At 45.4% G+C, this 27,042-nt stretch overlaps 6 protein-coding genes across 7 annotated transcripts; 2 read left to right on the forward strand and 4 right to left on the reverse strand.

The window, feature by feature from the left end:
- Positions 1-2,935: 2,935 nt before the first annotated feature.
- Positions 2,936-5,743, reverse strand: arl4d (ADP-ribosylation factor-like 4D). The gene is made up of 2 exons (XM_061264859.1): positions 5,105-5,743; positions 2,936-4,522 (listed from the first exon to the last, which is right to left on the reverse strand). Exon 2 carries the CDS (start codon positions 4,436-4,438, stop codon positions 3,833-3,835), a length of 606 nt encoding a protein of 201 aa, XP_061120843.1. The 5' UTR covers positions 4,439-4,522; positions 5,105-5,743; the 3' UTR covers positions 2,936-3,832.
- Positions 5,744-8,550: 2,807 nt separating this feature from the next.
- On the reverse strand, positions 8,551-11,508 carry tmem106a (transmembrane protein 106A). The gene is made up of 8 exons (XM_061264064.1): positions 11,276-11,508; positions 10,222-10,403; positions 10,014-10,077; positions 9,788-9,941; positions 9,379-9,519; positions 9,250-9,293; positions 9,131-9,184; positions 8,551-9,061 (listed from the first exon to the last, which is right to left on the reverse strand). Exons 2-8 carry the CDS (start codon positions 10,376-10,378, stop codon positions 8,953-8,955), a joined length of 723 nt encoding a protein of 240 aa, XP_061120048.1. The 5' UTR covers positions 10,379-10,403; positions 11,276-11,508; the 3' UTR covers positions 8,551-8,952.
- Positions 11,509-11,678: 170 nt separating this feature from the next.
- nbr1a (NBR1 autophagy cargo receptor a) lies at positions 11,679-18,761 on the reverse strand. 2 transcript variants are annotated; one of them, XM_061264063.1, is made up of 22 exons: positions 18,520-18,761; positions 18,221-18,283; positions 18,121-18,139; positions 17,968-17,990; positions 17,419-17,601; positions 17,026-17,103; positions 16,688-16,956; positions 16,501-16,620; positions 16,141-16,431; positions 15,620-15,779; positions 15,047-15,295; positions 14,866-14,982; positions 14,722-14,797; positions 14,531-14,632; positions 14,276-14,461; positions 14,109-14,198; positions 13,933-14,018; positions 13,460-13,848; positions 13,310-13,386; positions 13,094-13,181; positions 12,920-13,011; positions 11,679-12,833 (listed from the first exon to the last, which is right to left on the reverse strand). In XM_061264063.1, the coding sequence occupies exons 1-22, from the start codon at positions 18,619-18,621 to the stop codon at positions 12,703-12,705; spliced, it is 2,991 nt and encodes a 996-aa protein (XP_061120047.1). In that variant the 5' UTR covers positions 18,622-18,761; the 3' UTR covers positions 11,679-12,702. The 2 variants fall into 2 exon arrangements, with proteins under 2 accessions (XP_061120047.1, XP_061120046.1); XM_061264062.1 differs by having other exon boundaries at positions 12,920-13,019; positions 18,520-18,760.
- A 53-nt stretch (positions 18,762-18,814) lies between these two features.
- psme3 (proteasome activator subunit 3) lies at positions 18,815-21,240 on the forward strand. The gene is made up of 10 exons (XM_061264898.1): positions 18,815-18,980; positions 19,352-19,384; positions 19,451-19,513; positions 19,634-19,738; positions 19,817-19,865; positions 19,938-20,056; positions 20,128-20,264; positions 20,333-20,387; positions 20,474-20,560; positions 20,621-21,240. The coding sequence occupies exons 1-10, from the start codon at positions 18,939-18,941 to the stop codon at positions 20,699-20,701; spliced, it is 771 nt and encodes a 256-aa protein (XP_061120882.1). The 5' UTR covers positions 18,815-18,938; the 3' UTR covers positions 20,702-21,240.
- Positions 21,241-21,878: 638 nt separating this feature from the next.
- Positions 21,879-24,533, reverse strand: g6pc1a.1 (glucose-6-phosphatase catalytic subunit 1a, tandem duplicate 1). Its single transcript, XM_061264348.1, has 5 exons — positions 23,680-24,533; positions 23,508-23,617; positions 23,303-23,408; positions 23,115-23,230; positions 21,879-23,055 (listed from the first exon to the last, which is right to left on the reverse strand). The coding sequence occupies exons 1-5, from the start codon at positions 23,895-23,897 to the stop codon at positions 22,562-22,564; spliced, it is 1,044 nt and encodes a 347-aa protein (XP_061120332.1). The 5' UTR covers positions 23,898-24,533; the 3' UTR covers positions 21,879-22,561.
- A 191-nt stretch (positions 24,534-24,724) lies between these two features.
- On the forward strand, positions 24,725-26,537 carry g6pc1a.2 (glucose-6-phosphatase catalytic subunit 1a, tandem duplicate 2). The gene is made up of 5 exons (XM_061265083.1): positions 24,725-24,979; positions 25,043-25,152; positions 25,225-25,342; positions 25,549-25,664; positions 25,744-26,537. The coding sequence occupies exons 1-5, from the start codon at positions 24,747-24,749 to the stop codon at positions 26,247-26,249; spliced, it is 1,083 nt and encodes a 360-aa protein (XP_061121067.1). The 5' UTR covers positions 24,725-24,746; the 3' UTR covers positions 26,250-26,537.
- The last annotated feature ends 505 nt before the right edge of the window (positions 26,538-27,042 follow it).

Raw genomic sequence — 27,042 nt, forward strand, 5'->3', positions numbered from 1 at the left:
ATAATCATGGATGCTAGCTCGGTGCCTTCAAATTCACTCTTTTTGGTCTGGGGGGCCTAAGTGGACTCTACACACAGTGCCATCTTTGATACAACAACATGAGAATAGACCAAACAAAAGGAATGCCGAGCTTGGATGCGGACAAACAAAAAGGCCACTATGGTGGCCTCATTTGGATGATTAAGCCTCAAATACCAGATCTGCTCTGCATGGGTTCCTCTTCAGAAAGTCCTAACGTTTGCTCATTCTAAGTTGTGAGGGTACAACCGAAACAGGCCACGGTGATTATCGTGTTCGGTCCCATGGCCAACGTTTTTTGTCACGGTCTTGGTTTGGACAATATTTTGAGGAAGAGGATGAAAAGTGGTAGAACTTTCATGGTAGATCCAAAAAGCACACAGAAGACTGAAAGAGTTTCTCGGAGCTGATTGGGATTACAAGACGGGTGAAAGCTGAAGAACAAAAGTCAAAGTCATAAACATGTTTTTAGGTTCATGATTCCTGAGAAAAGCTTGCATGGTTGGTGTTGACACCATGTGACATGTCCTCACTCCTTTCACAAGGTGAATAAAAAGATGAGGCCATCTTATGCAGCTGTCCCCACATCCGACCGAGATCCGAGCAACCTCCTCAGCTGGCGTCTCACCTTTTCGCCGAGTTTGGATCAGGCTCGTCTATGCAGGACATTGTGTCAACAAAGACCACGTGCAAAGATTAAAGTTCACTCAGCTTTGAATTGAGTAATCTTTGTAGTATGTGTCTTAATTTCTGGACTGGATCGACATGAGGTGACAAAGCCTGCATGCGTAATCCTAACAGGATGAATCGTTTCCAAAGAAAACACACTGCCAGATGTTCCAAAACCAGTTGATAGAGCATCACTTCATCAGTGCATCAGAAACGTGACTCAACGTTCACCCAGTGCAAGGACAAAGGATGAGGTCATCCATGAAGTCATGTTTCAACCCTGCAGCTGGACAACGGGCGAGTTTTCAACCGAGTGCATCGTTTTCACGTGCTTCCCTGGAGCAAAGAATGACATGCTTTTGGAGTTTGCATTCTATTTATATTCATAAATAAAAATGAATGTCCTTTTTATAGATGAATCAAAAAAAGTTGAAGCCATATGGCAGTAGAGAGGTGACAATGTCACGCTAAAGTCACCGAAAGACTGCCGATAAAGTCGAGCTTCGCTTTCGCTCCCAATCCCTTCCCCGCCACCCTTCAATCAGGCGTACAAACCTCTTAAATGGGAGCCAAGTGGCAGCTTTACGATCTATGAGGGATAAAAGCTCGAGCAACTAATCCAGCACCCCCCACAAACCTTCCTTTTCAACCTTTTGCGGACCCTTTACGTCCGGCAAAGATGACCTTCCTCACAATTCCGGAGCTCCTCAAAGGGTGTGAGAAATTTGAGACACGGTCATCACGTGACCCTACCAACATGGACAGTGAATACGAACAAAAGGGTCAACGGATCTCATGACTCCGGTATTGATCTTCTCCTCTAATAATCTCCCTGCCCCCTTGGTAACCTCCGCTGGATCGGACATGCTGCCACAAAAGCATTTTGACCCCTTCATCGCCCTTCGGGGACTGATGAAGTCAGGTTGCCGGGGTGATAGAAAATTATGTCTCACGCCTGTTAAGGGGCGTTACGAGGTGCTGGGGTCTGTATTTCATCATGTGGACTTTGAGGAAGATTACGCCAAAAGCTACAGGGCCTGTTTTTCCTGAACATGGCCTTCAGAGACACCCCACTGAATGAAAGATTTGGGATCAACATGGGTCAGTGATTCGTGGTTCTTCCAGAGATTGTTACTTTGGCACTGTGATGACAACTGAGGTCCAAAGACACCGGGGTAACTAGTTCTCTCCCAAAATCTGTGGTTGAGAACAGTACCACAATCTGTCACAAAGACTTGGAGTGACGCAAGCACTATACATTGTAGTTTGGAAAATATCCCTAACTTCAGAAATCATAAACAAGACTGAGTACTGGGATAACATGCTGAGAACCAGACCCCGTTTCATTTGAAAGCCCAGAGATGAGCTCTCTGCTTTGCGTCCAATAATTCAAGGGATCTTTCCTCAACCAAAACCACCCTGCAGCCTCCTGCCCACCTGCTGTGGATCTTGTCAAGAGCACGAGGTAAGAAACAACGGGAGGGCCTGAAAAGTAAACTATGCAAAACAAAGCAAAGACTGTGCAGAGGAGACAATGATCAGTTTGCCTCCGCAGGGGAGGGAACCATGATTGCAATACAGTCACATGCTCAGTGTGAGGTTGGTACAACTCCTTGTAGCTTACACCAAATGTATCCATTTTCGTTATCTTGAGTGAGCCAGAATCCACCCCAAGTGGTTTTGGCAATATGTCAAAACAGAAATACTGAATATGGATCACTTAACGACAGGGCACTAAAATTAAGACTTCCTAGAAAGTAGTCCAGAGTCACAGTGTGTTCTGGGCTGATTGACACTTCCACAGTATCTGTCGTCTGCTGCTGCTATCTTACAATGCTAATGAAGTCAGCGGGCCAGATGCTCTGTAGGGACGATTGTGCTAAAGACATCCTTGAGAAACTTTTGTTTTTTTAATGAGCTTGCAGAGGCAGGTAGTTTGGACAGGGGGGGTCACACAAGTCCAAGTGCAAAATTGCCAAGGACGAATTGGAAGTCATTACCCACTGCAAGAATACAGACACACAAAAATACACGGCTTAACAATGCACTGCTGCTATTAGGCTTTGTTGCATAACGCACTTGTGACAAAGCAAATTGAATTAAATTAGAAATTATGTCAATGTACCCGATGCTTCCACACCTTAAAAATGTTTTGTCTTTACACCAGCCGTGTTGGATTGGTTTCGGTATTGATTAAAGGATCCATCACCGCATTGGCATATGCACTTGCACAAAAGATGACAATGTCTCAAGTGTGGTGCTTTGATTTATTCATTCACCAGGGTTACAAAAACAAACAGATTCTAGGTTCCCTTTGTCGTAGCATTCTGATCGCATGACCACAAACGGGCGCTAAAAAGAGTACATTGCAGAACAAACAGCAAGATGGTTAAAAACATTTTCTACATGACTCACTTGGTGAAGTCTATAAAAATGTCACTAAAAGTTTACTAGCCAAGGAGACCAGATAATATTAACGAGCTTATCAAAAGAGGTGACTTTTTTGTGAGCTAGGTTATCAATTACTTATTGCGGCTCAAAATTGAATACATTTGGTCTGGCAGATTGGAAATATGTTAACAATTATCTCGTATCCTCCTCAGTCATCATGCTGCCAGAGGAATACAGACGTACTCATCTAGCTTTGTAGGTTTATTAGTTTTGTTAAATAAAAATAAAAGAAAACTACTGGAGAAAAACTACTTAGGGAAGACCAATGCCATAAAAGCGCCTATTCACTTATTTATTTTGGAACCTATTGTAAAAAAGTTGCCTTTACATGACTTCCAGAGAAAGTTTTATGTTTGTCATGGAAAGATGCCTTAGGATAGGGTCAAAGCCCTGGATAATAGGAAAGTAGTAAATGGTGTCATGCAAATATGTTATGACGCATCACAGATGTTCTTTCTGACCTTTGCATGTCGGGGTGGAGCCAAAATTTGCCAGGATTGTTCGTGGAAGAGACTACACCACACCATTTTTAAGGGCTATGTTGCAAATTGAGTTTGACATTAGTTGATATTAAATTGGGTTGTGATTGCAGCTCTTTCCTATGACTGTAATTAATCTTCTTCAGCGAGTGGAACTGTGCTTCTTGCTGCCACCAGTCAATGCCGTGATCTTCCTCATCCATACTCCATGCTTTTCATCTCTTCCTCCCCCTGCTGTGCTTGACCACCTTCCTCTTCCTGAGAATCATGTCGTAAAGTTTCTCCAGGCCCTGCTGCACGCCACGGCCGTCCACTGCGCTGCAGCTATGCACGTGGCGTAACGTTCCAGCGCTCAATTCCTGCACGCCCAGCAACTTCTCCACCTGGCCTACGGATAGCGCCGTGTCCAGGTCCTGCTTGTTGGCCAGGATCAGGACGGGCACACCCTGGTTCTCCGAGCTGCGGCTGATCTTGTGGAGCTCCACTTTGGCCTCCTCCATGCGCTCGGCTTCGGCGGCATCCACCACAAACACCAGGCCGTCGGTGCGCCTTGTATAAGACTTCCACAGCGGCCGCAGCTTCTCCTGGCCGCCCACGTCCCACACGTGGAAGGTGACGGCTCGGGAACCACCCACCGATACCTTCACCTTCTCTGTGTTGAAGCCTTTTGTGGGGATGGTTTCCACAAACTCCTTCAGCTTCAGCCGATACAGCAGAGAGGTCTTTCCAGCTGAGTCCAGCCCGATCACTACAACATGGAGGCACTTGAAGCCAGGCAGTAAGGAGCCGGGAGGCGGCATGTCACTCAGGAAGTTACCCATAACTCCGTGGCTTCCGTGAGGATTCCTAGTTTGATCCCCTTGTGCTTTTTTTACAAGGTCTGCATGTCAGATGGGATCACCAACCTTAGCGAAAAATAAAGATAGAAAGTGCTTAAAAGGTCCACAAATAAACACAAGAGATATGACAGTGAATGCATCACATTAGAGCAATTCTCAAATTAGTCCAAAAATGATCATTTAAGAACAATTTATGCAGCTTTGTTTATGCATGCTAGTGACATGAGGGACTAGCAGATAATACAATACTCCTTTGCGAGAGTCAAAAGCAAGTTAATTGAGGCGTCCGGTGTCTCATTTACCAAAACTAATCTTCTTAAAAGGATGTTCAACCTCACACGTTAATTTCACTGCAGCACTGGACTGAATGCATCCATGCATGCAGATGGCAATGATGCTTTAATCCGGTTGTTGACATCCTGATTTCCATCAAAACCTCTCTACTGCTTGTTTATACGCATTTATTCAAAACGTTGACAGCGCTACAAAAACTGAGTTATGCATCCACGTAAGTAATAAACGTCTATTCAGGTTTTAATGGCAGTCTGGGTTAGGGTTTAAAATTAAATCAATGCAAACAGGCATACAATTGTTACATGGCTAAAAACATTAACATTAAGCAATAAACATTTAGCGTTCAGTACGTACCTTGAACGAGGTCTCTCTCTTCCTCAAGCCCGAGAACGCAGCGCCAGGCATAAGTATGACTTGCCGACGTGCGCAAGGACATAAATGTCTTCAAACGCATCCATGTTGCACTTAGTCATCAAAACACGGCTGGATTGCCCTGCCGCGGTGGTCCACGAGCAACACTGAGTCGCTCACTTCTCGGCCGCCGCCGCCGCCACGAACGCAGTCCACTCAAGAGCCGTGGTGACGTCACGCCACATCAGAGAACTCACGAATGCGCGCTTTGTGGCGTCTTTTCTGGCATTTATCTCGTTTAAATGCGTCATAGGACACTTTGTGGGGACACAATTGCTAAAGTTTTTCATGCAATCCTAAACTCCATGCAAATTTGTTTCATCTAATCGGTATTCGATGACACTGATACTTTTTCATTCGGTACAAACCAAGTCGTTATTTTGGATGGACAATTAGTGACACCTAGTGGTAACCATTGCACACAACAATAAACTTGACAGAATTAAATGTGTACACAAGAATGCGTAACTAAAAGGGGAATTATATCACGCAAAATTACAAAATATTTTTTCTAAAACATATATCACTCAAACTTACATTTAAAAACTGCATTTTCCTCTTTGTTTTTTGTCTGATCTTTATGTTAGATAATTAAAAATACAGAAGTGAAGAAACGACAAAAAATATGAATATAGGCAATATTTGGGGCAGCACTGTCTGCCGATAATATGATCAAACAAAGATGAAAATATGTTCATGTTTGTCTCTCACCTCAACATCCCAGATGTATGTCCTCTTTGGGATCTTTGGAGGTTGCTCTCCGATTCGCACTGGTCAGATCATCGGCTGGACCAAGTGCTGGTCTGGTCGTGTTTCGGTCCAGAATCGTGCTGAATGTAGGTGACCATCTCTTTCATTCGTTCCACCATGATGAACTTGAGGTTGTTTGGCTTTAATCGGCAGAGCTCTTGAGGGCCATTCGGGCTCGTCAGGCACCAATTGGATTCTGCTCATTGCAGTCTGGAAGTTCTTCATCAAGGAAATGTGAGAGGGCGACCATTTCTCTGTTGAGAGCTTCAATCTTTTCCTTGAGAATCTGACTTTTCTTCCACTTTTCCTCCCTTCACAGCAGACAACTTGACTTCCTCCTCAACCTGCAGAAAGTGATGAAGCTCCTCATACTTCTTCCTAATTTTCCTTTCAACACGCTCTCTCTACACCTTGATGTACGCTTCTTGTTCACTGCAGCAATCTCTAATGTTCGTGTAATGTCCCATTTTTTTTTCTTTGCTTCCTCAAGTTCTTACTGGATTGTCTCTGAGATATTGCAGAACTTCAAGGGGACAGACGTGGCCAGTGTGGATCTTTGCATCTCAGCTGATGAGGCGCACAGAGCCCCGATGGGCTAAACAGACGAGCCTCAGTTTCTCTTCATGTAAGCTGCAGATGTCCATTCCTCAGTGCCAAGTTGGGAAGTCAATCCATGGAGTAGCATCTTCTTCTACAGACTGGACACACTCCATTTCATTTTCCCTCCGACCACTGCTTCAGACATTTCGGACAGATGCTGTGATGACATGGCAGTATGACAAGATCTTTAAAGTTCCTGACAGGCAGTGGAAATTTTCTTGGACTCTCCTCATCATGGTCCTTTGTGAAGACAAACTCAGTTTTGGCTTTTTCTTCAGCCATGCAACACATGAATATCTGTAATCACACGGATTATTTTAATTACCAGTTATATACCTTCGACACAAGCCACAAAAGGAGGCAATAAAAATCCTTCATCCTCGAATATTGTATTTCAAAATTCCATACGATATATCCACCATTTTGATATTCAGTACAGGTGCTTGGAATTCATTCATTCATCACTCATATTCACAATTAGACAATTTGGAGTTTTTGGAACGTGGGAGGAAACCGGAGTACACGTAGAAAATCTACGTCGACATGTTTGTAGCAAAAATAACTAACTTTCACCATATTGGACGGCGACGTCCATCTTTAAAAAAACAAGTTTCCTCATTAGTTTTTCTGGTCTTGAACACCGTAACACAAGCGTAGCGTATATGTTCATATCTATGTTTGTCCGTGTTGTACTTTTAAGAAACAAAAGCACATTACAAGTTAAAAAATAAAAATTGTAGTGAACTGGTGCGCCATCTTACCCTTCATGCTTCCCGCCCAATTACATAGGGAGTGGGCACGAAGAGTGACGTCGTATGCCGCATCAAAAGCGGAAGTGACGAAATCACTGAGCGACACTTGTTTTTTTTATTTTTTTATTGAACGTCTGTGTAAAACATCAATTATGCTTTCATCATAGTGAAGTAAAAATATTAAAACGGAAAAAATACAAATAAAAAGGAAAAAAATACAATGCAATGAGAAAATATGACTGTGTAAGATTCATATTTACTAATGTATCTTATATCCTTGGATATGTAACACAATAAAGCTGACTCTGACTCTGACAATAATCCTTCCAATCCAATGATTGCACAAATTTTCAAGGAACATTTGGCTGGATGGAGTTTCCATGGCAACGTAGCGACGTCAATCTTTATCGGGGTACCATTATTTTTGTCCAGACGTGTTTCATGAGTTTATTTTTTAATAAGGCCGTCAAAGCACAACTCTGATATTAATTTTGATTTTCAATATTATATCATATCCTATTATTATCTCTCTTTATGTGACAGAAATGTGCCAATAATTTTCTCTGCGTATAGATTGCTCTGTCGCCGTCTCCTGGTCAGTATGAGAAATGCAGTCAGCGAAGATTTTCGCGTATCCAAAACAAATATTTATGTCGCCGTTTTTATTTGGATTTGTGTCTGGTGTACTATCATATTGTTATTTTAGAAATAAAAACATGAAAATCAGTGTTATTAGGATACATAATATCTTTATCCTCTATGATTACCTCTTGTTGATATTTTTATGCTGTAGTACTGCCTGCTTTTTGTTTTTTGTGCTGTCTTCAGCCTGTGAGAATAAACACCTTTTGTTGGCACTCTGCACACGAGTCCTCTCCCTGATCCAAGTGTGAAAGAATTGTACCTAATAAAGTGTACGGTTATTCGGTACAGCTCAAAATACGTTTTCGTAATACAAAAAAAGTTATATAGAAGTTGTTGTTAATGAGCTTCTATCATATTTAGGCACCTTTATCATTGTTTCAATGCAATTCCGATTAGACAACCTGAAAATGGTCAAATACTTCAGCTACAAACGGCTAACTTCTCAATAAGGAGATTAAATAAAATTGGGCTCTTTTTGACTGTCTTCATAGTGCCATTAATGAAAATCTTTGCATCAAATATAAACATTGGCAACGCTTGAGTTTGTATAGTAGTCACAGTTAGGGGGAAAAAGATCCTGAAAAATTAAAAACAAAAAATTATCAATACAAACAGTAAATAAAATGGAAAAAAAAACGAGTGTTTGATATATTTCAATATTTAAATTTATTCAGTGACTAAAACAGCACATTGAACAGTTACACGTGAACACAATCAAAATAATGATCATAAATACTGTTAGTCATCTAAATACTGGACATTTCAATTTCCATACACAAACTTGGATTAGTTTTATTCCCTTCAAGGTGTCAAAACTGAAAATGACTTGGCACATTTAAAAAAAAAGGTGCAAAAATATTTTCTTTAGATTAATCTTGCATTCAAGTGTCACAAAGGTGCATCTTTGGTCACAGCAAAGCAGGGTGTGTGTGTGTGTTTACTGCTCATCTAATCCACACAGCACACCGGACACCTAACTATACTCCTGAGTTCTCCCATGAAAACTGATCATGAAATACAAAGACAAAAAAAAAAAGCTCATGTTTATCTGACAGGATGCGGCATGGTGGAGTTGGTGCCGCAGTCGATGTACTCAAAGGTCTCCAGGGAAAGCTGCTCGGTGTGGGACAAGTATGAGATGTTCATGGTCATCCTGGGAACAAAAGCGGAGTTAATTAAAGCTGGTGCCGTACGAGCGCCCTCGTGTGGCCTTGAGACTTACTGCAGCTCCAGGAATAAGGTGTGGATCTTGATGATGGTGGACTGGCAATAAGTACTGGAAGACATTGACTGTGTTACATCACCTCCACGTTAGACCACTAGATCTCAATGTTCGCTCACCTGAGGCCTTTATCGGTGACCGGCAGGTCAATTTTATATGTGTACTGTCAAAGTGGGGGGAAAAACAAAAGTTAAAATAGAAATAAAAACACATTTTGACTTTTTAAAAAATATATATATATATTTTACCGATTTGTCCGAGCGTGATGGGATGGCCGTCATGTTGGACAGCTTGATTTTGCCCACCACCACGCGGGAGATCAGACCCTGGACATCCAGCGCCATGATTTGGACTGGAACAAAGTTGTCGTTGATGACTCTGATGAGATTCTGAAGGATGTAAAATAAGGCCGTCATGGAAAAGTCTTAGAGGGGAACTTTGACCTTTGTCCCCTTTTACAGGAGTCTGTCATGTGAATGTAATACAGTAAAAGGCAAAAAGCCACCAATCGTTCATTTTATGAATCCACTGTTTTGATCTAAGGGATATGATTTGGCATTTTAGTTTTCTATAACACACAAGTGTTGGCAAAGTGGAAGTTGGTGTTTATTTTGGGGTCGTTGCATATACGATGATGTCATTTGAGACGTGACTCACCGTGACTTCCATTTGCACTGTGTTCGGAGTGAAGTAGACCATGACGGACAGCACCGAGACGGGGGTCAGCGTGATGCTCCGGGGGAAGAGAAAGAAGAGGATGAGGCAGCTGAGGAAGAGACACAGCGCCATGGACACGCACACGTACAGCTTCCTGCGGTGGAACGGCAATATTAACCATACGAGTGATAATATAATAGTCACGTTTGTGTTGGGTTGCTCTTACGTGCGTCTGGGTTCGAGTCTTTTGTCATTGCACGGGATTACGGCAACCAGTTGGTCTTGATGACCTGAAAACGACCATCCACATTGACACTTATCAGAACGGAAATAATATTTTCACAATTCAAAACAATTTTAAGGTGGCTTAACATTTCTGCAACATTTTTTTTTACTATTTCCATCATTTACTCATTTTTAAGCATGAAACAAACCTCTTGGAATTCGTCCAGTGCCCCGACAGGTGGGGCAGGTATCGCCCACGATGGAGCCGTACCGTGGGAAATGTTTCATCGCCTTCAACGTTTCAGACTCGGTCTCCCCGTCCGGAGTTGACTCCCCACTTCCGCTTGTGCCCTTGCTCAGAACCATGACACCTGTCTGGGTCACTCAAACCCTTCAAAAACAAAAGTAGTGGTTACTGACTTTTTTTTTTCTCCTTATATATGGAAATAAAAATGCAAGTGGACTATTTTATGTACCATACAGAACCAATAAAAAGACCTTTGTGACATGTCATAGTCCACGGTGGTGACACATTGAATACATTTTTATAAACCCATTAACGAAGATATTCATTCTGCCACAAAAATGTCAAATTATTAATTGTATAAAAATGTCACATTATATTTAAATTCCAATAGAATAGGCACAAAACCGAGAAATCTGGATAAATTTTGTTTGTGAATAAAAAAACTTAGCTGAGCTTTCGGAAATATTTATTTATGTTTATGAGCAACGGGAACTACTTTAATTAGACTCTCAAATAAATACGTCACTTTTCTGAACACTCGCTATCGCTCCGCCATTACCCGATCTCGTTTCTGTGACGTTTTTTTTTCTAAATTTGTTAGAACGCATTATACTGTCCTAAATATATTACCGCTTGAACAGGAAATTAAATTATTCGTATTAATTCGTTTGCGTCATTCCTATTAATTGTGGGCGTCTTCTCACCACCCCGTACACGTTTAGTTTTGTTAAACGTTTGCAGCTTTGTACAAATGATTTTGCGTTAATAAAATAAAATAGACTATACAATACACACTGGTATTAATCTTTAAAAATATATATTTCTGAATACTAGCAAATTTCACTGCATGACTCGGCTGTTTTTTGTGCAAATGCACCACTTCGACCTGTGCTTGCAATGAAAATGTCACCGATCGTTTGCAATCAAACGACATGAGAGGCTTGGTGTAGCTTTGTAACATTTTTGAAGCTTATCTGGAGTGAAATGTGTTTATCGAGGGGGTCAAAACTACTCACCAAAATTCAGCGAAGTCTTCCGTTTCAAACTGCAGATATCATTCTCTTTCCAAGCTACTTCGAGACCCGCAACTTCCAAAAAACAACAACCTTTTAAGCGACAAAATCTCAAGTACTTTCCTTCGAGGTTTAAACTCTTATCTCGTGTTGTCCTTCGTGTTGTGTCATTCTTGCTATAAACAAATTAAACGTGGCAGGAGCACTTCCGCCTTCTTCGTGTGTAGATCTACACTGCCATCTAACGGCAGAAAGTGTGTACTACATCTCTACAGTGATGACTCAGATGAAGCTTCATTTCCATTCAATTCAGTTAAATTTCTCAGCATGGTCATTTTGCAGCCCTGTTTAAGTAATATTTTCAAAAATAAAACAATAAATCCCAAAACACACCAGTGAGATACAATTCATGTGCAAATTGTTTATTTGGGGATCTACAGCAGAAGGGTTGTGAAAGTGTTTGCGAAACATGTGACAAGCGGAACTTGACAGTCAGCACAACACGGACAGCACGATACCTCAAAACCACACTCACTCCAATAAAGGAATAGGAATCCGCTTCAAAACCACACAGCGCAGAACAAGCAACTCTAATAATTGTGATGAAGCTTATATGAGGGGGGGAAAAAGGCAATAATAAAGATAGCTATAATAAAAGGTGTTGGTATCACTGGAGCTTGAGGAATGTGTTGTTTGCAGAGACATCTCAGGTTGCTAATACGAGCTTCGCTAGGTTTTGGTGAAAGCGCGGGAAGAAGGCGTCAAGCGGACCACCGGAAAACACCACTCGAAACTCCCGCGGTAATATAGATTTCGGTATATATTCTTTGTATACATTCCACACGTCAACGTCTAAAAGAGAACAGTACTTGGATACAAAAAGATTGCATTGTTTAGGCAAAGTGGACTACGGTTATACGGAGAAAAGGGTTGCGTTGCTATTTGCACTTTTTCTACCAACATTCAAGCGTTTGTTCGCACTCGCATCGCTTTTCCACCGAGCGGTACCAGCCCGCTTCAGCAGAGGAGGCAAATTTGATCCAAAGAGATGAATTAAGCTCAAATCGGTATTTGGAACCCTGTCGAAGCAGAAATTGGTACCATCCAATGGAAAAGGGATACTAGCACGAGCCCCATCAAAAAAAGAAGACGTCCGTAGAAAAACACTAAGACTTCAATTTCCGTCCCACGTATAAAGCTAACCACCAATCGGAATCATCTACAAGCAGCTCTTCACTAGCACGCTTGGTCCAAATGAAAACGATACTCTGCTCACCCTCTAAATACGTTTCGACATATTATCGAAGAGGAATAAAAAGAAGTGTGGGGGGGGGAGGCAAAAAAAAAGACATCATGGAGCGCCTTTTTGTCAGTGGGGTGCCTGGACGGCGCGTGCGGGCGGCGCGTCCTCGGCCCTCTGCACCAGCTCGTTAACAGTGTGCAGCAGGTTGTAGCCGTGCTTGCGCAGAAGACGCTGGTTGAGACGGCGGTCTCGGAAGCCCATCTCCAAAAGCATGGCCATGAGGGAGGGGTCCTGGCGGGCCGCCGGGTCCACGCCTCGCTGTAGAGCCACAGGACATGTTAACAGATTGGATCAATTTGGGAAAAGATATTGCTCTCTGCAAGTTGAAGGACCACGTGATATACCTGGATGGGACAGTTGGGTCCAGTAAACAGAGCCTTGTATGCAGATGCGGCCACTGAGAGAGCCCCCTTGACCAGGCCCTCGGTGAGACCTCCTTGACCCCTGCAATAACGCAAGTTAGCCGTGATAATGAAACGTCATGAAGATGAAGAGGAGCAAAGTGAAGGTAGATTCACCTCGGCTGCAGCGCGTTGCCGGGTCTGGGGTTGTATGTCTCAAAGGCGCTGGATGCTGATCCAGCAGATCTGGACAGACCTGATGAAACTGCAAAAAATAAGGAACAAGAAGAACAACAACACGCTTGTGTTAGATAAAGGGCCTTTTCTGCCGACGCGGCAAATCACCAGAGGCGTATTATTTCCTTTTCACTCAAACGGCCCTTTGTCTCTCACCGTTGGCGTGGACCCTCGGCGTGTGCGACTCATCGACTGTGTGACAAGCGTCCTCTGCGAGGTACAAAGCCTCCGACCTGAAAAGGCAAAAAAACCAAAAACTTGAGATATTAAGCAATATCTAGATTGCGTTGAGGAAGCACGCCTCACCTGGGTGAGTAGATGGCCGGGGGCGGGGGCACCACTTCCGGGGTGAGCGTGGCGGCGTCCAGGGTCTGCGAGGCGCACAGCATTTGGTTGACGCTGCTGTGGATGACGAGGGCGGGCGACGGTGGAGCGTCGCACGCCACGTTCTTGTCATCCTCCATCCGCTCCTCGCCTTCCTCTCCCGGCGGCGGCGAGTCCTCGCCCTCGTCTGAGGCGTAGTCTTCCTCTCGCGAGGGTTCGGGGCTGGCTAGCGTGGCGGTGACGACGGCGTCGGGCTGCGACATGGCCGAGCTGTACATGGACTCCCCCAGCGGACGACTCATGTCGAAGCAGTCGGGGAGGACGATGATGAAGTCGTCGCAGGAGGAGGAGGATGACGTCTGGCTGCTCACCTGAGGAAGGTCCGATGATGAATAAAACTGTTGTGCGCCAATTTTTATTCTGAAGGCACTTTGGCGGTGAAACATGGCGGTTACCTCATCCCAGTCATCCACTTTGTCATCCTTCTCATTTTCATCTTCATCTTCATCATCCTCGTCGTCGTTTTGCTGTTCCAGCTCAGCTTTTTGTGAAGAACAGAAAATACTCGTCACGTGATGACACAGATTGTGACAGGTGATGCGTTTTGGGGACGGAAAGTTGTTGTGCCAACCTGGCGGTGTTGTCAGCCCTTCTTGCTCGCCGTTCTCAGGCGACGGCTCCTTCTCAAGACCGAAATGTGGACCACGTGAGAGGAAAGAAACTGAAGAAAGAAAAAAAAAAAAAATCAAACACTTTGTCTTCTTTTCTGTCGTCAAGTAGCTAACGCAGCTTCCTCACCGTGTGTTTGGCGGCCAGCTTGTTGCTGGCTCCTGCGCAGCGGCCGGTGGTCGGGGGCCTCCTCCAGCGCGAGGGAGCGCATGACCGTCTCGCACAGGAACTGAGCACCGCTGATCTCCTCCTCGTGCTCTTCGTCCTGGGCCGCCGCCTCCCATGGGTGCTCCCTCGGGTGCTTAGGTTTTCCTCCTGAAGAAACAAACATCCTTCCTAAATATGTACACCAACAGCGCCAAATTGACCCTTTTAGGTGCTTACCAAAATTTTTTTGGACTTGTGTGTCGTCTTTAATCTGTGCAGTGGGCGCCTTCTCCAGCACTGGTGCATCATGAGGCAGAGGGGAGATGCAAGGCGTCAGATCTAAGCGGGGAAGAAAATCAAATTCAAAACACACCGAAGATGAAGTTTAGATCAGTGATGGGGGAAAATCCAGTTTCTGCTGCTCTTACCCACGGGAGTGTTGTTAGGAACCTTCTCCAACTCCTGCACGATATTGATATCCATCAACTCAAAGGACAAAAGATCCTGAAAGGAGGGGGTTCATATTGAATCTGTCATTGTGTGTGTGTGTGCGCGCAGTGTGAAGTGCACACCTGAGCGGTCAGTAGGTCCACGTAAGGCAGGAAAAAGCCGTTGTGGCTAATGTCCACGCACAAACCCTCCTTGGACCGGACCTCCTCATCCTTCGTCCCCGGCTTCAGCTGCTCCTTCTGTAAAAGCACAATTGGCAACGTTAGTGACACTACGGGTGTTTTAGAAAACAGAATGACTCACCAGCCGTTTCCGGTGATGCTGAAGCGCCTTGAGGCCGTTGCCGGGCTCCACCACGATGCTGCACCACACGCGCGGCCCAAACTGGTGGCCGCGGTGCGCCAGGCGCCAGTGGGAGGTGTATGTGCCCTCCATCACAGGCGCCACAAAGGTCACGCTGACCACGCCCACTTGGCCCGGCAGCAACAGGGGGACGGGCACCGACCTCCTCTCCTCCGATACCAGGCCGAGGTTACCCCACATGAACACCAGCTGGGCACACACACGCGCGCGCATATATACACATATGGGACACACAGAATAACAGGACGTGCACAAAGAGGTGCGAGATGTCAAAATATACGCAACTCAAACTAGACACCTCCCACCTTTAGCATAGCCCCAAAATGCCCCAAGACAGACTCCGCAGTATAAAACTGGAGCAGTTCATCCTGAAATCTCACCCGAAATCGAATTTTTGTGAGGAGATTAGATGATCAAGAAAATGTTAAGAGGAGAAAAGGAGCTCAAAGTGGAAAAAGTAGGTCAAAGAATGAAGGCTGTCCTCTGGATGGGCAGATGGAAAGCGAGGGGTACCTTGGTCTCCGGGGTCCAGCTGATAGTTCCCGAGTTCTTCATCTTCCAGTATTTGATGAACTTGGTGCCGGGCTCCAGACGGGTGCCGTCCGGCAGATTTTCATCCAGAAACAAGGCGGCCATAGTGGGCAGCAAGGAGGCGTGCGAGGCCCCGGGTCCCCTAGTTTCAAGTGTACAGAGCATTGTTGAAAACAGCCCTGCGTTCTCACTCATCTTTTTTGTTGTCTACCGTTTAAAAAAAAAAAAAAAAAAAAAACGCCAGGGGCCCAGATTTGAGTGCGGGCAGGTCAAAAGCATTTCTCTTAGAAAATCTATGAAGCAGCAGCAGCAGCAGCAGCAGTTTTCACACCGAGGTAGTTCCGACAATTCCCCACCAGCGCAGAGCAGCCAGCGACACACTCATACGGACTAGATTACAAAGGTGGCATTTTCGTGGGGGGAGAAAAAAAAAGACTTTTTGCATCCATGCTGGATTTGAGGTACCCAGCACTTGTTGGACGCCCCTCCCAGGCGGCGCTTACTCTGGACTGGAGGCCTGGGGGTCGGGGACCGGGGCAGGGGCGGGACCTGAGGCTGTGTCTGATGCAGCGGGCAGGGGTGGCGGGGCGGGGGCCTGGGTGGAGGCGGAGGCCATGTTAGTCAGGGCGGCGGCGGCTCGGCCCGAGGTGGAAGGTCCGCTCCACTGCAGGCCCCGCTTCTCCAATCTGAGTTTCTTCTTGATTTCCTTCACTTCGGCTCGCAGCTGCCTCCTTTCCGCTTTGAGGCGCTGTCGCTCAGCCTTGCGCACCGTTCTGTCTCCTCGCCTTGGGAACCTGTGTGATCAGGCAGACCTTTGTTAATCTGTTAAAAAAAAAAATTAAATAACAATGGTCGCGGCTTACCTCAATTCTCCTGACATTCCATGCTCGGGGATGGACAGGGGTGTCTTGGTTCTCACGAGATTGTGGCTGGGGTCGTGGCTGTGGCGACACATCTCGCACAGGATGCAGGATGGGCAAACACTGGTAGGAAAAATAAGAAGGCAACATGAGCAGAGAAGTGATGTGGTGCAGAGGTTTCGCTTCCTACCTGCACTTGTAGGCTCCTTCGAAGGTGAGCTTGTTGCAGCTGCTGCAGTTTGGGGTGTAGCCAAGAGACCCGCTGGAGGTGGACGGGCCCGGCTTGGGCCCCTCGGTGGTGGCGGGGGGTCCTGGCCTGGGCCCCATGACTGGAGCGCAACTGGGCCCGCTGACCTCAAGAGGCGGTGGCGGCGGTGCGGGAGACTTGTGCGTACAACACTGGCCGGAGAAGTCGCTGCACATGCGCTCAACCACTTCCTTCACCACTTCATCTTTAAACTGTGGAGCGAGGACATTAGCGCCAGGGTGAAAGGGGAACGGTAAATATAACGTGAGGACCACCTTTACCTTCTCCATGTAAGATCTGAACCACATGGGAGGAGGCTCATCTTCTGCTTTGGAGCCCTTGTTGTCCTTGGCAGTCACCTGAGGACCAAAGCGAACTTCAGCCAAGACGGTCGACACCTCGTGACTATTCAGCAAAATGCACTCACGCAACAGGCTCTCAAAGTGGAAAAACTGGTCGGCATTGTTGTTAACAAAGCTGTCATTGACACCAAAGCTGGACAGTGTTGAAGACGTGGACATTAATAACTTTTTGTTGGTTCAAATTTGTTTTAGTGTTATCATGAATTACGATAGCTCATTTTCCTGTCCTAATGTTTACAGTTTTGCAATGTCACAAACGTCATTCATTGACTAGGTGACCTATGACTCATACGTGAAAATCCGGTTCCTTACAGCTTCTCGCTCCGGGGTGACCTGCGTGCCCTTCTCCACTGTCTTGACACGCGACGGGTAAGGGGGTGCCGGTCGGAGGTCCCCCTTCAACTCCTTGACCTCGGTCTTCAGAGGTCCACCGCAGGCCTGTCCCTTCATCTTGTAGACGTTCATGATGAGGTGGTTGCCTTGCTTCTCGGCACTCTGCTCGTAAACAAGCGCATGAGTCACGGTGACGCACGGTAAACAATAGAGCTTGTCTTAAAAAAACAAAGAATGAACTTTATCATGCTTAGCAACGAACATCAACAGACAAAAATAAATCGCAGATTTTAGTCATGGTCTAATCTGGATTTTCAAAAAATACATTTATAAAAACACGTGGCAGATCATTTCAACTTAATAAAATCAAACATTCGACCCGCCCTTAAGCTAGAGATCATAAAAGAATGACATATTTCAGTGATGCCATGACAACATCATTCTTGTCTGTTCTACTACTTTTCAATTTTCTATCAGATCATTATAACAATACAGTAATAACAATAGAATCAGTAAAATCAGCAGTACCTTGATGGCTTCCTCGTACTCGTCTGAAATAACAACAACAGCATTCTTAGTCAAGTAATTTGAAAGGCAAAATAATACATCACGTTGCATCCTCTATTTCATTTTCCTAAACAACATGGATCAGCTCTGGAGGAAGAAACAAGTATTTCTCACCTTGACTGTTGATGCAAATCTAAAGAAATAAAGAGTAAGACATTTGAGGAAATCATTTAAAAAGACAATCACGTGTCAAATCGGCCTTAAATATGATTACCTCTTCGCTGTCCTCATCAAAGTACTTGACTTGAAAGTGGTTAATTCCGAATGACGCTTTAATCTGGAATGAAAGCAGACATATTTGATCACCATCCGTTAGCTGCTCCCATGCAAAACTCGACCTTTGCAGCTTTGTTACAACTTAAAATCTCGCTTGCGTTTCCCGTACAATGACTACTTTTTAGAAAAGTGTCCGATTAAAACATTGCGCGGCGCAATGCGGCCACTTTCGAGGGTAGGCCACGTCTGGGCCTAGTTCTCCCCGAACTGCGCCAACACGCTCGGCTAGCAGCTCACCCAGGTTTCCACCGAGCTCCACTCCAGTTTGTCCAGGTCGCCTGCTAGGAATCTCTTGACGTTCCCTCTAAAATTGACTTTTATAGTAACAGGGAGCCCCATCTCGGGCCGATCGCGAGCCCACCCCCCGAAAAAGTGTCTTTGGATTCGAGTTGTCGCCGGTGAGCTCGATTTCCCTGTTGCGCTCGACTGTCTTCTCTTGTTTACATCGTCAGCTGCGTAGAGAAAAATACAGTGACGTATTAAGCGCATGCGCACTTGCAACAACTCCCCCCCCCTTTAGGATTGTCGCGTTTTAATGTCGTCATCAATACGCTCACCAAGTGTGGCTGGCAAGGTGTAAAGCCACACGTTTCCCCCCCTCCAAGTCCATTTAATGCTGTTGGGACGATCGCTCATCGCCTATCCGACAGCATAAAATGTCTTCACTGCTCAAAGTGGATAATGAAATCAAAACTAAGGTACGATTTCGCCTGCAGAAAGTCCACCTGAAGCTTTAAGTTTGCTATTGCGCGTTAGCTTCATTTTAACTAGCATGATGTGAATGATCGGGCCATGCTAGCCGGCTTGTTTTCCATTCAGTCCAACACAGCCGTCTAAGCTTTTAAGGATTTACTATTAATTCACCAGCAAAGCGTATAACGTGATCTAGAGATTTTTACGCCACTCACCGGGTCGGAAGTGTAATTAATGTTTCGGAACGCATGTAGAGAAAAAGGCCATCTTGGATAGCTACCGGGTTAGCCTAATGGAGCAGACGTAGGGGACATGAATGGGTCATCTTTTCTAGCGTCCTATAAGATAAGTAAAAAAGACTTTTTTGTGTGTTCAGGTTGATGCATTCAGAGAACGTATCACTGCAGAGGTAAGTGAGAATTCCCCAGGGCATCAACCAGCAGAAACTTATTTTATTCCTCTTTCTTTTCATTAGGCAGAAAACCTAGTTGCAAGTTTTTTCCCCAAGAAGTTACTGGAGCTTGATCAATTCCTCAAGGTCAGTAATTATTCAACTTTTATCCATTTTTAAAAATCCAAACTAACACTGGCATGGAAGCCATCAGGTTCTTCTTGTGATTTGACATCTGACTGGCTTTTCTTTTTGTTTTGCGTGCAGGAGCCAATCATAAACATTGTCGAGCTGAAGGAGATCCACTCAGACATCAACCTTACAGTGCCCGACCCCATCCTGCTCTCCAACCTCCACGATGGACTCGATTCGGTGAGCCTCCAATAAACCGTGACGTCATCACCAGTGCCGAACATGTTGTTGACTTTTCTCACATCCGTGTCGTTTTAGCAAAATGCCAAAAAGAGAAAGCTGGATGACGGAGACGTCGAGGACAAGGGTGAGTTCCACACGGCGACCGGCTTGTGTGGAGAAAAATGTCCCGCCACTTAATTCCTCTTCTCCCATTCAGTGACCGGCACCAAGGTCTTCGTCATGCCAGGCGGAATGATGAAGAGCAACGGCAACCTGGTGGATCTCATTGAAAAAGTCAAACCGGAGATCCGAACGCTCATCGAAAAATGCAACACGGTGAGTGTCAATGAAAAGGAAACGGCAGGTGCTTGAGGGGTCAGTCAGCTTCACATTCTCGTCCCACGCAGGTCAAAATGTGGGTGCAGCTGCTCATTCCAAGGATAGAAGACGGCAACAACTTTGGGGTGTCGATCCAGGAGGAGACTGTGGCCGAGCTGAGGACGGTGGAAGGCGAGGCGGCCTCTTACCTCGACCAGATATCCAGGTCGTTCCAGTCACTACCGAATTCTATTAGCAACCTTAACTTAACACTTTTGTCTCATCTCGTTGCAGATACTACATCACTCGAGCGAAGCTGGTTTCCAAAATAGCAAAATATCCTCATGTGGTGAGTCTATTTGTAAATCAGCGAAAGTAATTTTAGCTCAGACGAGCGCAATAATAATAAGAAATATGCTCATTATTGTTTTCCAGGAGGACTATCGGCGTACGGTAACCGAGATCGACGAGAAGGAATACATCAGTCTGAAGATCATCGTGTCGGAGCTTCGAAATCAATACGTACGTCTTCTCGGTATGGGTTGGCTATTTTAGGATGCTCACGCCCCGTTTGTTTTGCAGGTGGCGTTACACGACATGATTCTGAAGAATATCGAGAAGATCAAGAGGCCTCGGAGCAGTAACGCTGAAGCTTTGTACTGAGCGCTGCCAAAGTGCAAGCACGCACCTTCCGTCATTTCAATACAATCAAGCAAAGCCCGTACATGCAGATGGACGCCACACCTTTTTTTTTTTAATGTAAGAGACTTCCCCCCCCCCCCCCAGGTTTAACGAGCTCAAATGCTCGGGAAGTCGCATTCTCCACACGAGTGCACCTTTTTTTTAATTTGAGAACGTTGGAGTGGTTTGATTTGTAGCGCTTACATGAAGGTTCCAGAGCAACTTTTGTTCTGTCTGAACAGTGGCTAACGAGGAATATTGTGTCGTGCAGTCAGCTTTTAGGTTCACGAAAAAAATCACCTCGTTAAAATATTGATCTTATTGATTTTTTTTTTTTTTAAGTAATGTGGGATTTTATTTCCATCTGCTTCACGTTGCAGTACAGGCTTTGGCCTGTAGGCGCCAGTGTGGCGTAGACAAGTTAAAGGACTCAAAAGAACATTAAGTTAACACCCTGAAAATAATTGTTCTCATCACATGACACCATTTTCCCTCAATAAAATAATTTTTTTCTAAAAACACATTTCTTGTAAGATTCTTGCTTTTCTTATACTATGCTGTGGTGAATAATCAATTTATTGGGATAATTCGACTCGGACTTTCTTCATCAGCTCTTAGCCACGCACTTGTGACGATGTCAATTGATAAAGTAAGAATATGGATTTTTTTTTCAGAGAGCTCTTAGTTAATATCGGACACATTTAATACATGTTGTTTTCCCCCTGAGATAAGATAACGTGTGAAAACAAGCCATACGCACGCTTGGCAAAAACAACTTGCTGTTGTGCAACCTTGCCAACGCTCGCTGGTCATTCTTTGCCGCCTTTCTTTCATTGCGGTATATGTTGACGTGACTATTACGACACGGCTCGCAGATAAGACGCCCGCAAAAAAGGATCGGGATTCGCCTGCGGCGGAATGTCACAAGGTTATTACGTCATACACGTGATGCTCTCCTCGAACCTTGTCCAACATGTAGCAACATGTACCTTAATAAACTTTGCTACTTTAATTGTAATTAGTTAGCGGACTGCAGATTTCAAATGAATGAGTCACAAACGGATTAATAACTTAAATAGGAATTGACCATAAAATGATGAATCTGACATTTAATTGACTTCTTAATGCGATGGACATGTCATTTAAGACACTCTGTGCTTCATGACCCCACGTGGCCGTATGGTGGAGGCAGTGTCACTATGTTGGCCGGCCGAGTGAGCGACGCATGCTTGGGTTAATGTTTAATGTGCACAATTAATCAGTATCAGTGCAAAGTGTCCCGTGGAAAAAAAACAATGTGCTATTACGGGTAGCTCTCATTAGTAAGCTAATGACTTTTTTTTTTTTTTTTAATCCAAACAGTGACTGGCAAGCTAAAAAAAGATGGGGAGCAAAAATAGAACTAGGACACTGACATTTGAGTTGTTCTATACACTTAAAAGAATCAAAACAAAAGGAAGTTTAAGATAGGAAACAAATGAAACAGCAAAGACAATCGCTTAGCGTGTCGCTAACTTGACCGCTGGTATTTATATTTTTGACCATTAAGCTCCGGGGGTCATCGATCCCGCCACCCCGTTAGTCCCGCCGCCCCATTGGTCCCTCCCTCTGCACGCCCCTGACCATTTGAGATTAACTATAATGAAGCGCTTAGCATATAGCCAATTAGCTAATGGCTAGCTTGTACTTTAAATCCAAACTATTTTGAAGCATCCGGCATGTGTACACAAGACAATAACTCTTAGCAAAACAACAAAACTGGACTACATTTTCCATGCTAACACACTAGCATTAGCTAAAAGGTCCCATGTGCGTAATCAACACAAAAATCAATCCCACTGATCACAAGTTTTTACTGCTTGCACCTTTTGTGATGATCCAGCGGAGCGCCCGAGGGCCCAACGCGGTCGGTATTAAAAGTGCAACCGCGCTCTTACCGAAGGACAAGCAGTAGAAAGCCACAAGGTTCTCAGAGGAAAATGTCCATGAGTCCAAAACCCCAAGCAGCCCTAGAGAGACGACAACGCACCCCGTCTTGAAAGCACCCGAGGTGCCGAGCGGAGGCAGCCAGTGCAGGCCCAGTCCAAGACCCAAAAGGCTGCCCATGTTTCGTAGGAGGCTGGCGAACGGCGTGCTGTCCATGTGCACCCATTCAGCCCTGGTGCACCACCTTTGGGCCTTCTCTATGGTCCACAGAAGGTCCACACCAAGAGCTTTAAGCAGCAGGTAGAAGCCCACGGCAAAGAAGGTCAAGAAGAGGGTGGTGACGGCGTACGTCCTGAACCTGGCACTGTAGATCCATTTCACCTTTGACATGACCTCGGCCACCATAATGCCTGACGAATTACAAGACACTTTCAGACTCTTCCGAATTATACCAATACGGCCGACTAACCTGTGACCAGCCCGGCGAGGACTTGGTGCGGGAAGTGGGCTGCCATGTAGACCCTGGACATGCAAACTACCAGCACCACCAGACCCATGACAACCCATAGAACCAAACGCAGGAATCTGCCAGAAAGGACAGGGGGAGTACCAACAGCCGACATCTGACAAGCCAACGACCATATTGTCGTAACTCACTTGTACAGAGACGGTAGACATCGTTTCTTTGCCGCAATGTTGAGTATGGCCGTCACCATGACATACCAGACCCCCGCGGCACCCATTGCGTGACCAGAAGGACTTCCTGCAATTGTATTGACTTGAGTAGGACTGAACTTTGGAAGCGAGTCAAACGTGATACAATCATGAATGAGGTTCACCAGATCACAATGAGAAGGCCTACCTGGTCCAGTTTCACATGTAATCGGGAACTGTTGCAGCAAAGGGGCCCCTTTTGCCCCATAGAAGTCGGTCTCATGAACCCACCAATATGGTCTCTCTCCAAAAAGAACCCTGTCATAGAAACAAATTTGAACTCCAAACAATTCTTACTCAACTTCTTATCTGAGCATTACCATTTAAGGACCAGGTTGATCCAATCACCGATGACAGCCACCCAGATGAGCCGGATGGCCATGTCCCGCCGCAGATGGAACCAGATAGGGAAGAAAAAGAAGAAGGTCGTGTGCAGGTCAGCCACAGTGGAAGCAAAACTAAAAAGGCCTTTGTAACCGCCGTATTTGGTCTGCAGGTGCAGTACCAGCTCGACCCCCCAGCTGTGTAGCAGATCCATAACACCAGACTTTTCCCCGAAACGTTTGTTCTCTAGGGTCTTCTTTTCAGTGGTCAATCAGGACACCGTGCAGCTCCGTCGCCTCTATTAGGTTTGTGTGTGTGAGATCCCCATTGGACTTTACTCAAGGCTAACAGGCTTGTTTGCCTTTTGAACAGTCCAGATAGGTTCCTTAACTCCGTGCACTCCCCCCCTAGACCTCCTCTGCTGGAATCCATAATTCTAGAACTCTATGGCCGACACACACGGAGTTCCTAGAAAACATTTTCTCCGCTTAGTGACTGACGCCAAGTTTCTTTGCTTATCCTTCTTGTGCGGATGATGCTGATGTTGTCCTTCTGACCTGAGGATGTCCTTTCTATCACTTATTTCCGAGTTACCAATCAGCAGTATCCGTTTTATCGGACTTTATCATCATGCAATCATTGATGGCCTTATGCAATCTACAAGTAGACAACATCGAGAGCAGTAAGATATTTTCTCCAGCTCATCAAAAGACAATTACATAACTGGTAGGTTCTTGAGGAAGGAGGGAGAATACGAGGTCAAATGTCAAACAATATACAGTCCAAATAACTCACAGTGGGTCATTTCCGAGACAAACGTTAATTGTGCCACTTCTGGTAAATTTGCAGTTTGTCTTTGACGTCGCTGGTCCCCCCCCCCCCCCAACTCAGTGTTTGTGTGCCAGCGCTGCCAGACTCTCCCGACTCACAGTGTTTTATTACACATGTGCAAGGTCCAAAGATCAACATGAGCATGCGTCTAGGTGGTGGTCTCCCCCGGCTATAAAAACAAGCAGCTGTGTCACCGCCGGCGACACTCAAGAGTGACTCGTCGTCTGCAACGATGCTTCACGCCATCATGGACGCTATGCAGGGCTTTGGGGTGAGCAGCACCCGCTACCTGCAGACCAACTACCAAGATGCTCAAGGCTTGTTCCTTTGGGTGTCATGGGCAGCAGACCTCAGGAACACTTTCTTCATCTTCTTCCCACTCTGGTTCCACTTGCGGCCTTCGGTGGGCATCAAGCTCATCTGGGTGGCTGTCATCGGGGACTGGCTCAACTTGGTGTTCAAATGGTAAGGTGGGAAGAATCCCATTAAAGAGAATTTGAATGACTAAGTCCATGTTTCCGTTTTCAGGATTCTGTTTGGGGAGAGGCCCTACTGGTGGGTCCACGAGACACCGTATTACACCAACAGCCTTCGCCCTGAGATTCAGCAGTACCCTATGACCTGTGAGACCGGACCAGGTACAAAAAACTCCAAACTGGGACTTGGTACGAGGGTCGCCATACAAACTAACTTTCCTTTTGGCTATCCAGGAAGCCCCTCGGGTCATGCTATGGGAGCGGCAGACGTCTACTACACATTGGTGACGTCCATCCTCGCCATCACGGCTCGTAAGAAGAAACACGGTGGCAGGAAGTCCTCCAACAATAGGTGAATCCTAAACTCTACATTTTGTTTACAGTTTTCTAGCCTGCGCTTATCACTGAACCTTTTGTCCCAACACGTGGTTGATCATTGACTCTTTGGGTATCAAACCGTTTGACATCCAGGCAGCTGAAGTTGTCCCGATAAGTCAACAGTGATGGCGTTCCTAAAGCATCCTTTACTAACATGATCCTGATGTTCTTTTGTGGCAGCTACCTGAAGGTCATCCTTTGGACCATCTTCTGGGGAGTCCAAGTGTGCGTCTGTCTGTCTAGGGTCTTCATCGCCGCCCACTTCCCCCACCAGGTCATTGCTGGAGTCATCTCAGGTATGGCGCAAGTCATGAATGAATCATACAAATTCCTCTTCTTCACCTTCACTCAACCTCACTTGGTCTCTCCATCCAGGTATGATTGTGGCGGAGGCCTTCAACAGAACACAGTGGATCTACAGCGCCAGCATGAAGAAATACTTCTACACAACACTTTTCCTGACCTCCTTCGCCGTTGGCTTCTACCTACTTCTCAGACTTGTGGGCGTAGACCTCTTGTGGACGCTGGAGAAGGCCCAGAAATGGTGCTCCAGACCCGAGTGGGTCCACCTAGACAGCACCCCGTTCGCCAGCCTCTTGCGCAACATGGGCACGCTCTTCGGCCTGGGCTTGGGCCTGCACTCGCCGCTGTACACCGAAACCAAGCGCAGTAGCAGCAGTTCCGTGTCCAGGGCCGGTTGTATTGTCGGCTCCCTGCTACTGCTGCACCTCTTTGACTCCTTCAAGCCCCCCACGCACACTGCCGCCCTCTTCTACCTGCTCTCCTTCTGCAAAAGCGCCACCGTGCCCGTGGCGACTGTCAGCATCATTCCCTACCTAGTCAACAGCGCACTGGGCCTGCACAGCAAAAAGGCCGCGTGAGCCAACTGCTTAAAAAAAAAAGACTTTCCGAAACAGAAAGCACAGGCTGACCTCTTCCTGTGTAAAGACTTGGTGCTAACTACAATTATTTAAAAAAAAATTGCCAGGCGGAGCCGACAAGAACAGGAAATGGTCATTTGAACGTGTTCAGGTGACACTTCCCATGATGCTTTGAGGCACCTGCAAGAGCTTAGTAGCTAAGTTGCTAAATATGCTATATGTAATATTGCTGTATTTTTGAATATTTCAGAGTATTTTTAATTCTTCTTAATAAAATATCGAAAACAATGCCTGAAAGGAGGTCAATACACAAAATGGATGGCCTAAAAAAAAAAGCCACCAGAACATCCCTGACCTTTAGCCCTGAATTCCTGCAATGACATCAGCATGTACGTCACCTCGCATTTTATGCGCATTGCAAGTCAGACACTCAATATTTACTCGCTTGTCGATTTGCCAAATGACCTACAAACACACGTTTGTGCACATCGGTCAAGCGTGGGTTAATATTTAATAACAGATGGATAGAAGATTGATAGATATGTCATATCATCAATATTCTATATTATTTCACTTACTTGACGCAGATATTTTCTCAGATAGTCTCATGACTACTAGATCCAGCTTGGATAATTTGTCGTCCACATCATACGTTTAGCAAAGTGCCTTGACCTTCTCTACCTGTCGGGAAAATGCAATAAATATTATATTGTTAATATAGCATGGACATATTTTATAAGTGGATTTTGCTCATTTCATCTAATTCACCTTCAAGTTGATGACCTCATCCGTG

This window comes from Syngnathus typhle, linkage group LG18 (genome assembly GCF_033458585.1).
Source record: "Syngnathus typhle isolate RoL2023-S1 ecotype Sweden linkage group LG18, RoL_Styp_1.0, whole genome shotgun sequence".
Taxonomy (NCBI): domain Eukaryota; kingdom Metazoa; phylum Chordata; class Actinopteri; order Syngnathiformes; family Syngnathidae; genus Syngnathus; species Syngnathus typhle.

Excerpts from the sequence above, each read along its gene's own strand:
- arl4d (XM_061264859.1), bottom strand. The coding sequence starts at position 4,438 with ATGGGTAACTTCCTGAGTGACATGCCGCCTCCCGGCTCCTTACTGCCT.
- tmem106a (XM_061264064.1), bottom strand. The coding sequence starts at position 10,378 with ATGGTTCTGAGCAAGGGCACAAGCGGAAGTGGGGAGTCAACTCCGGAC. Across the intron at positions 10,078-10,221 it reads CACTGGACGAATTCCAAGAG|GTCATCAAGACCAACTGGTT; the intron begins GTTTGTTTCATG and ends GGTCGTTTTCAG. Across the intron at positions 9,942-10,013 it reads AGACTCGAACCCAGACGCAC|GAAGCTGTACGTGTGCGTGT; the intron begins GTAAGAGCAACC and ends GTTCCACCGCAG.
- nbr1a (XM_061264062.1), bottom strand. The coding sequence starts at position 18,621 with ATGGGGCTCCCTGTTACTATAAAAGTCAATTTTAGAGGGAACGTCAAG. Across the intron at positions 18,284-18,519 it reads GGAGCTCGGTGGAAACCTGG|ATTAAAGCGTCATTCGGAAT; the intron begins GTGAGCTGCTAG and ends CTTTCATTCCAG. Across the intron at positions 14,199-14,275 it reads AGCTGGCCGCCAAACACACG|TTTCTTTCCTCTCACGTGGT; the intron begins GTGAGGAAGCTG and ends TTCTTTCTTCAG.
- psme3 (XM_061264898.1), top strand. The coding sequence starts at position 18,939 with ATGTCTTCACTGCTCAAAGTGGATAATGAAATCAAAACTAAG. Across the intron at positions 19,385-19,450 it reads GAGAACGTATCACTGCAGAG|GCAGAAAACCTAGTTGCAAG; the intron begins GTAAGTGAGAAT and ends TCTTTTCATTAG. Across the intron at positions 20,265-20,332 it reads TACCTCGACCAGATATCCAG|ATACTACATCACTCGAGCGA; the intron begins GTCGTTCCAGTC and ends ATCTCGTTGCAG.
- g6pc1a.1 (XM_061264348.1), bottom strand. The coding sequence starts at position 23,897 with ATGGATCTGCTACACAGCTGGGGGGTCGAGCTGGTACTGCACCTGCAG. Across the intron at positions 23,618-23,679 it reads ATCAACCTGGTCCTTAAATG|GGTTCTTTTTGGAGAGAGAC; the intron begins GTAATGCTCAGA and ends TTTCTATGACAG. Across the intron at positions 23,409-23,507 it reads TACATGTGAAACTGGACCAG|GAAGTCCTTCTGGTCACGCA; the intron begins GTAGGCCTTCTC and ends ATACAATTGCAG.
- g6pc1a.2 (XM_061265083.1), top strand. The coding sequence starts at position 24,747 with ATGCTTCACGCCATCATGGACGCTATGCAGGGCTTTGGGGTGAGCAGC. Across the intron at positions 24,980-25,042 it reads CTCAACTTGGTGTTCAAATG|GATTCTGTTTGGGGAGAGGC; the intron begins GTAAGGTGGGAA and ends TTCCGTTTTCAG. Across the intron at positions 25,343-25,548 it reads AGGAAGTCCTCCAACAATAG|CTACCTGAAGGTCATCCTTT; the intron begins GTGAATCCTAAA and ends CTTTTGTGGCAG.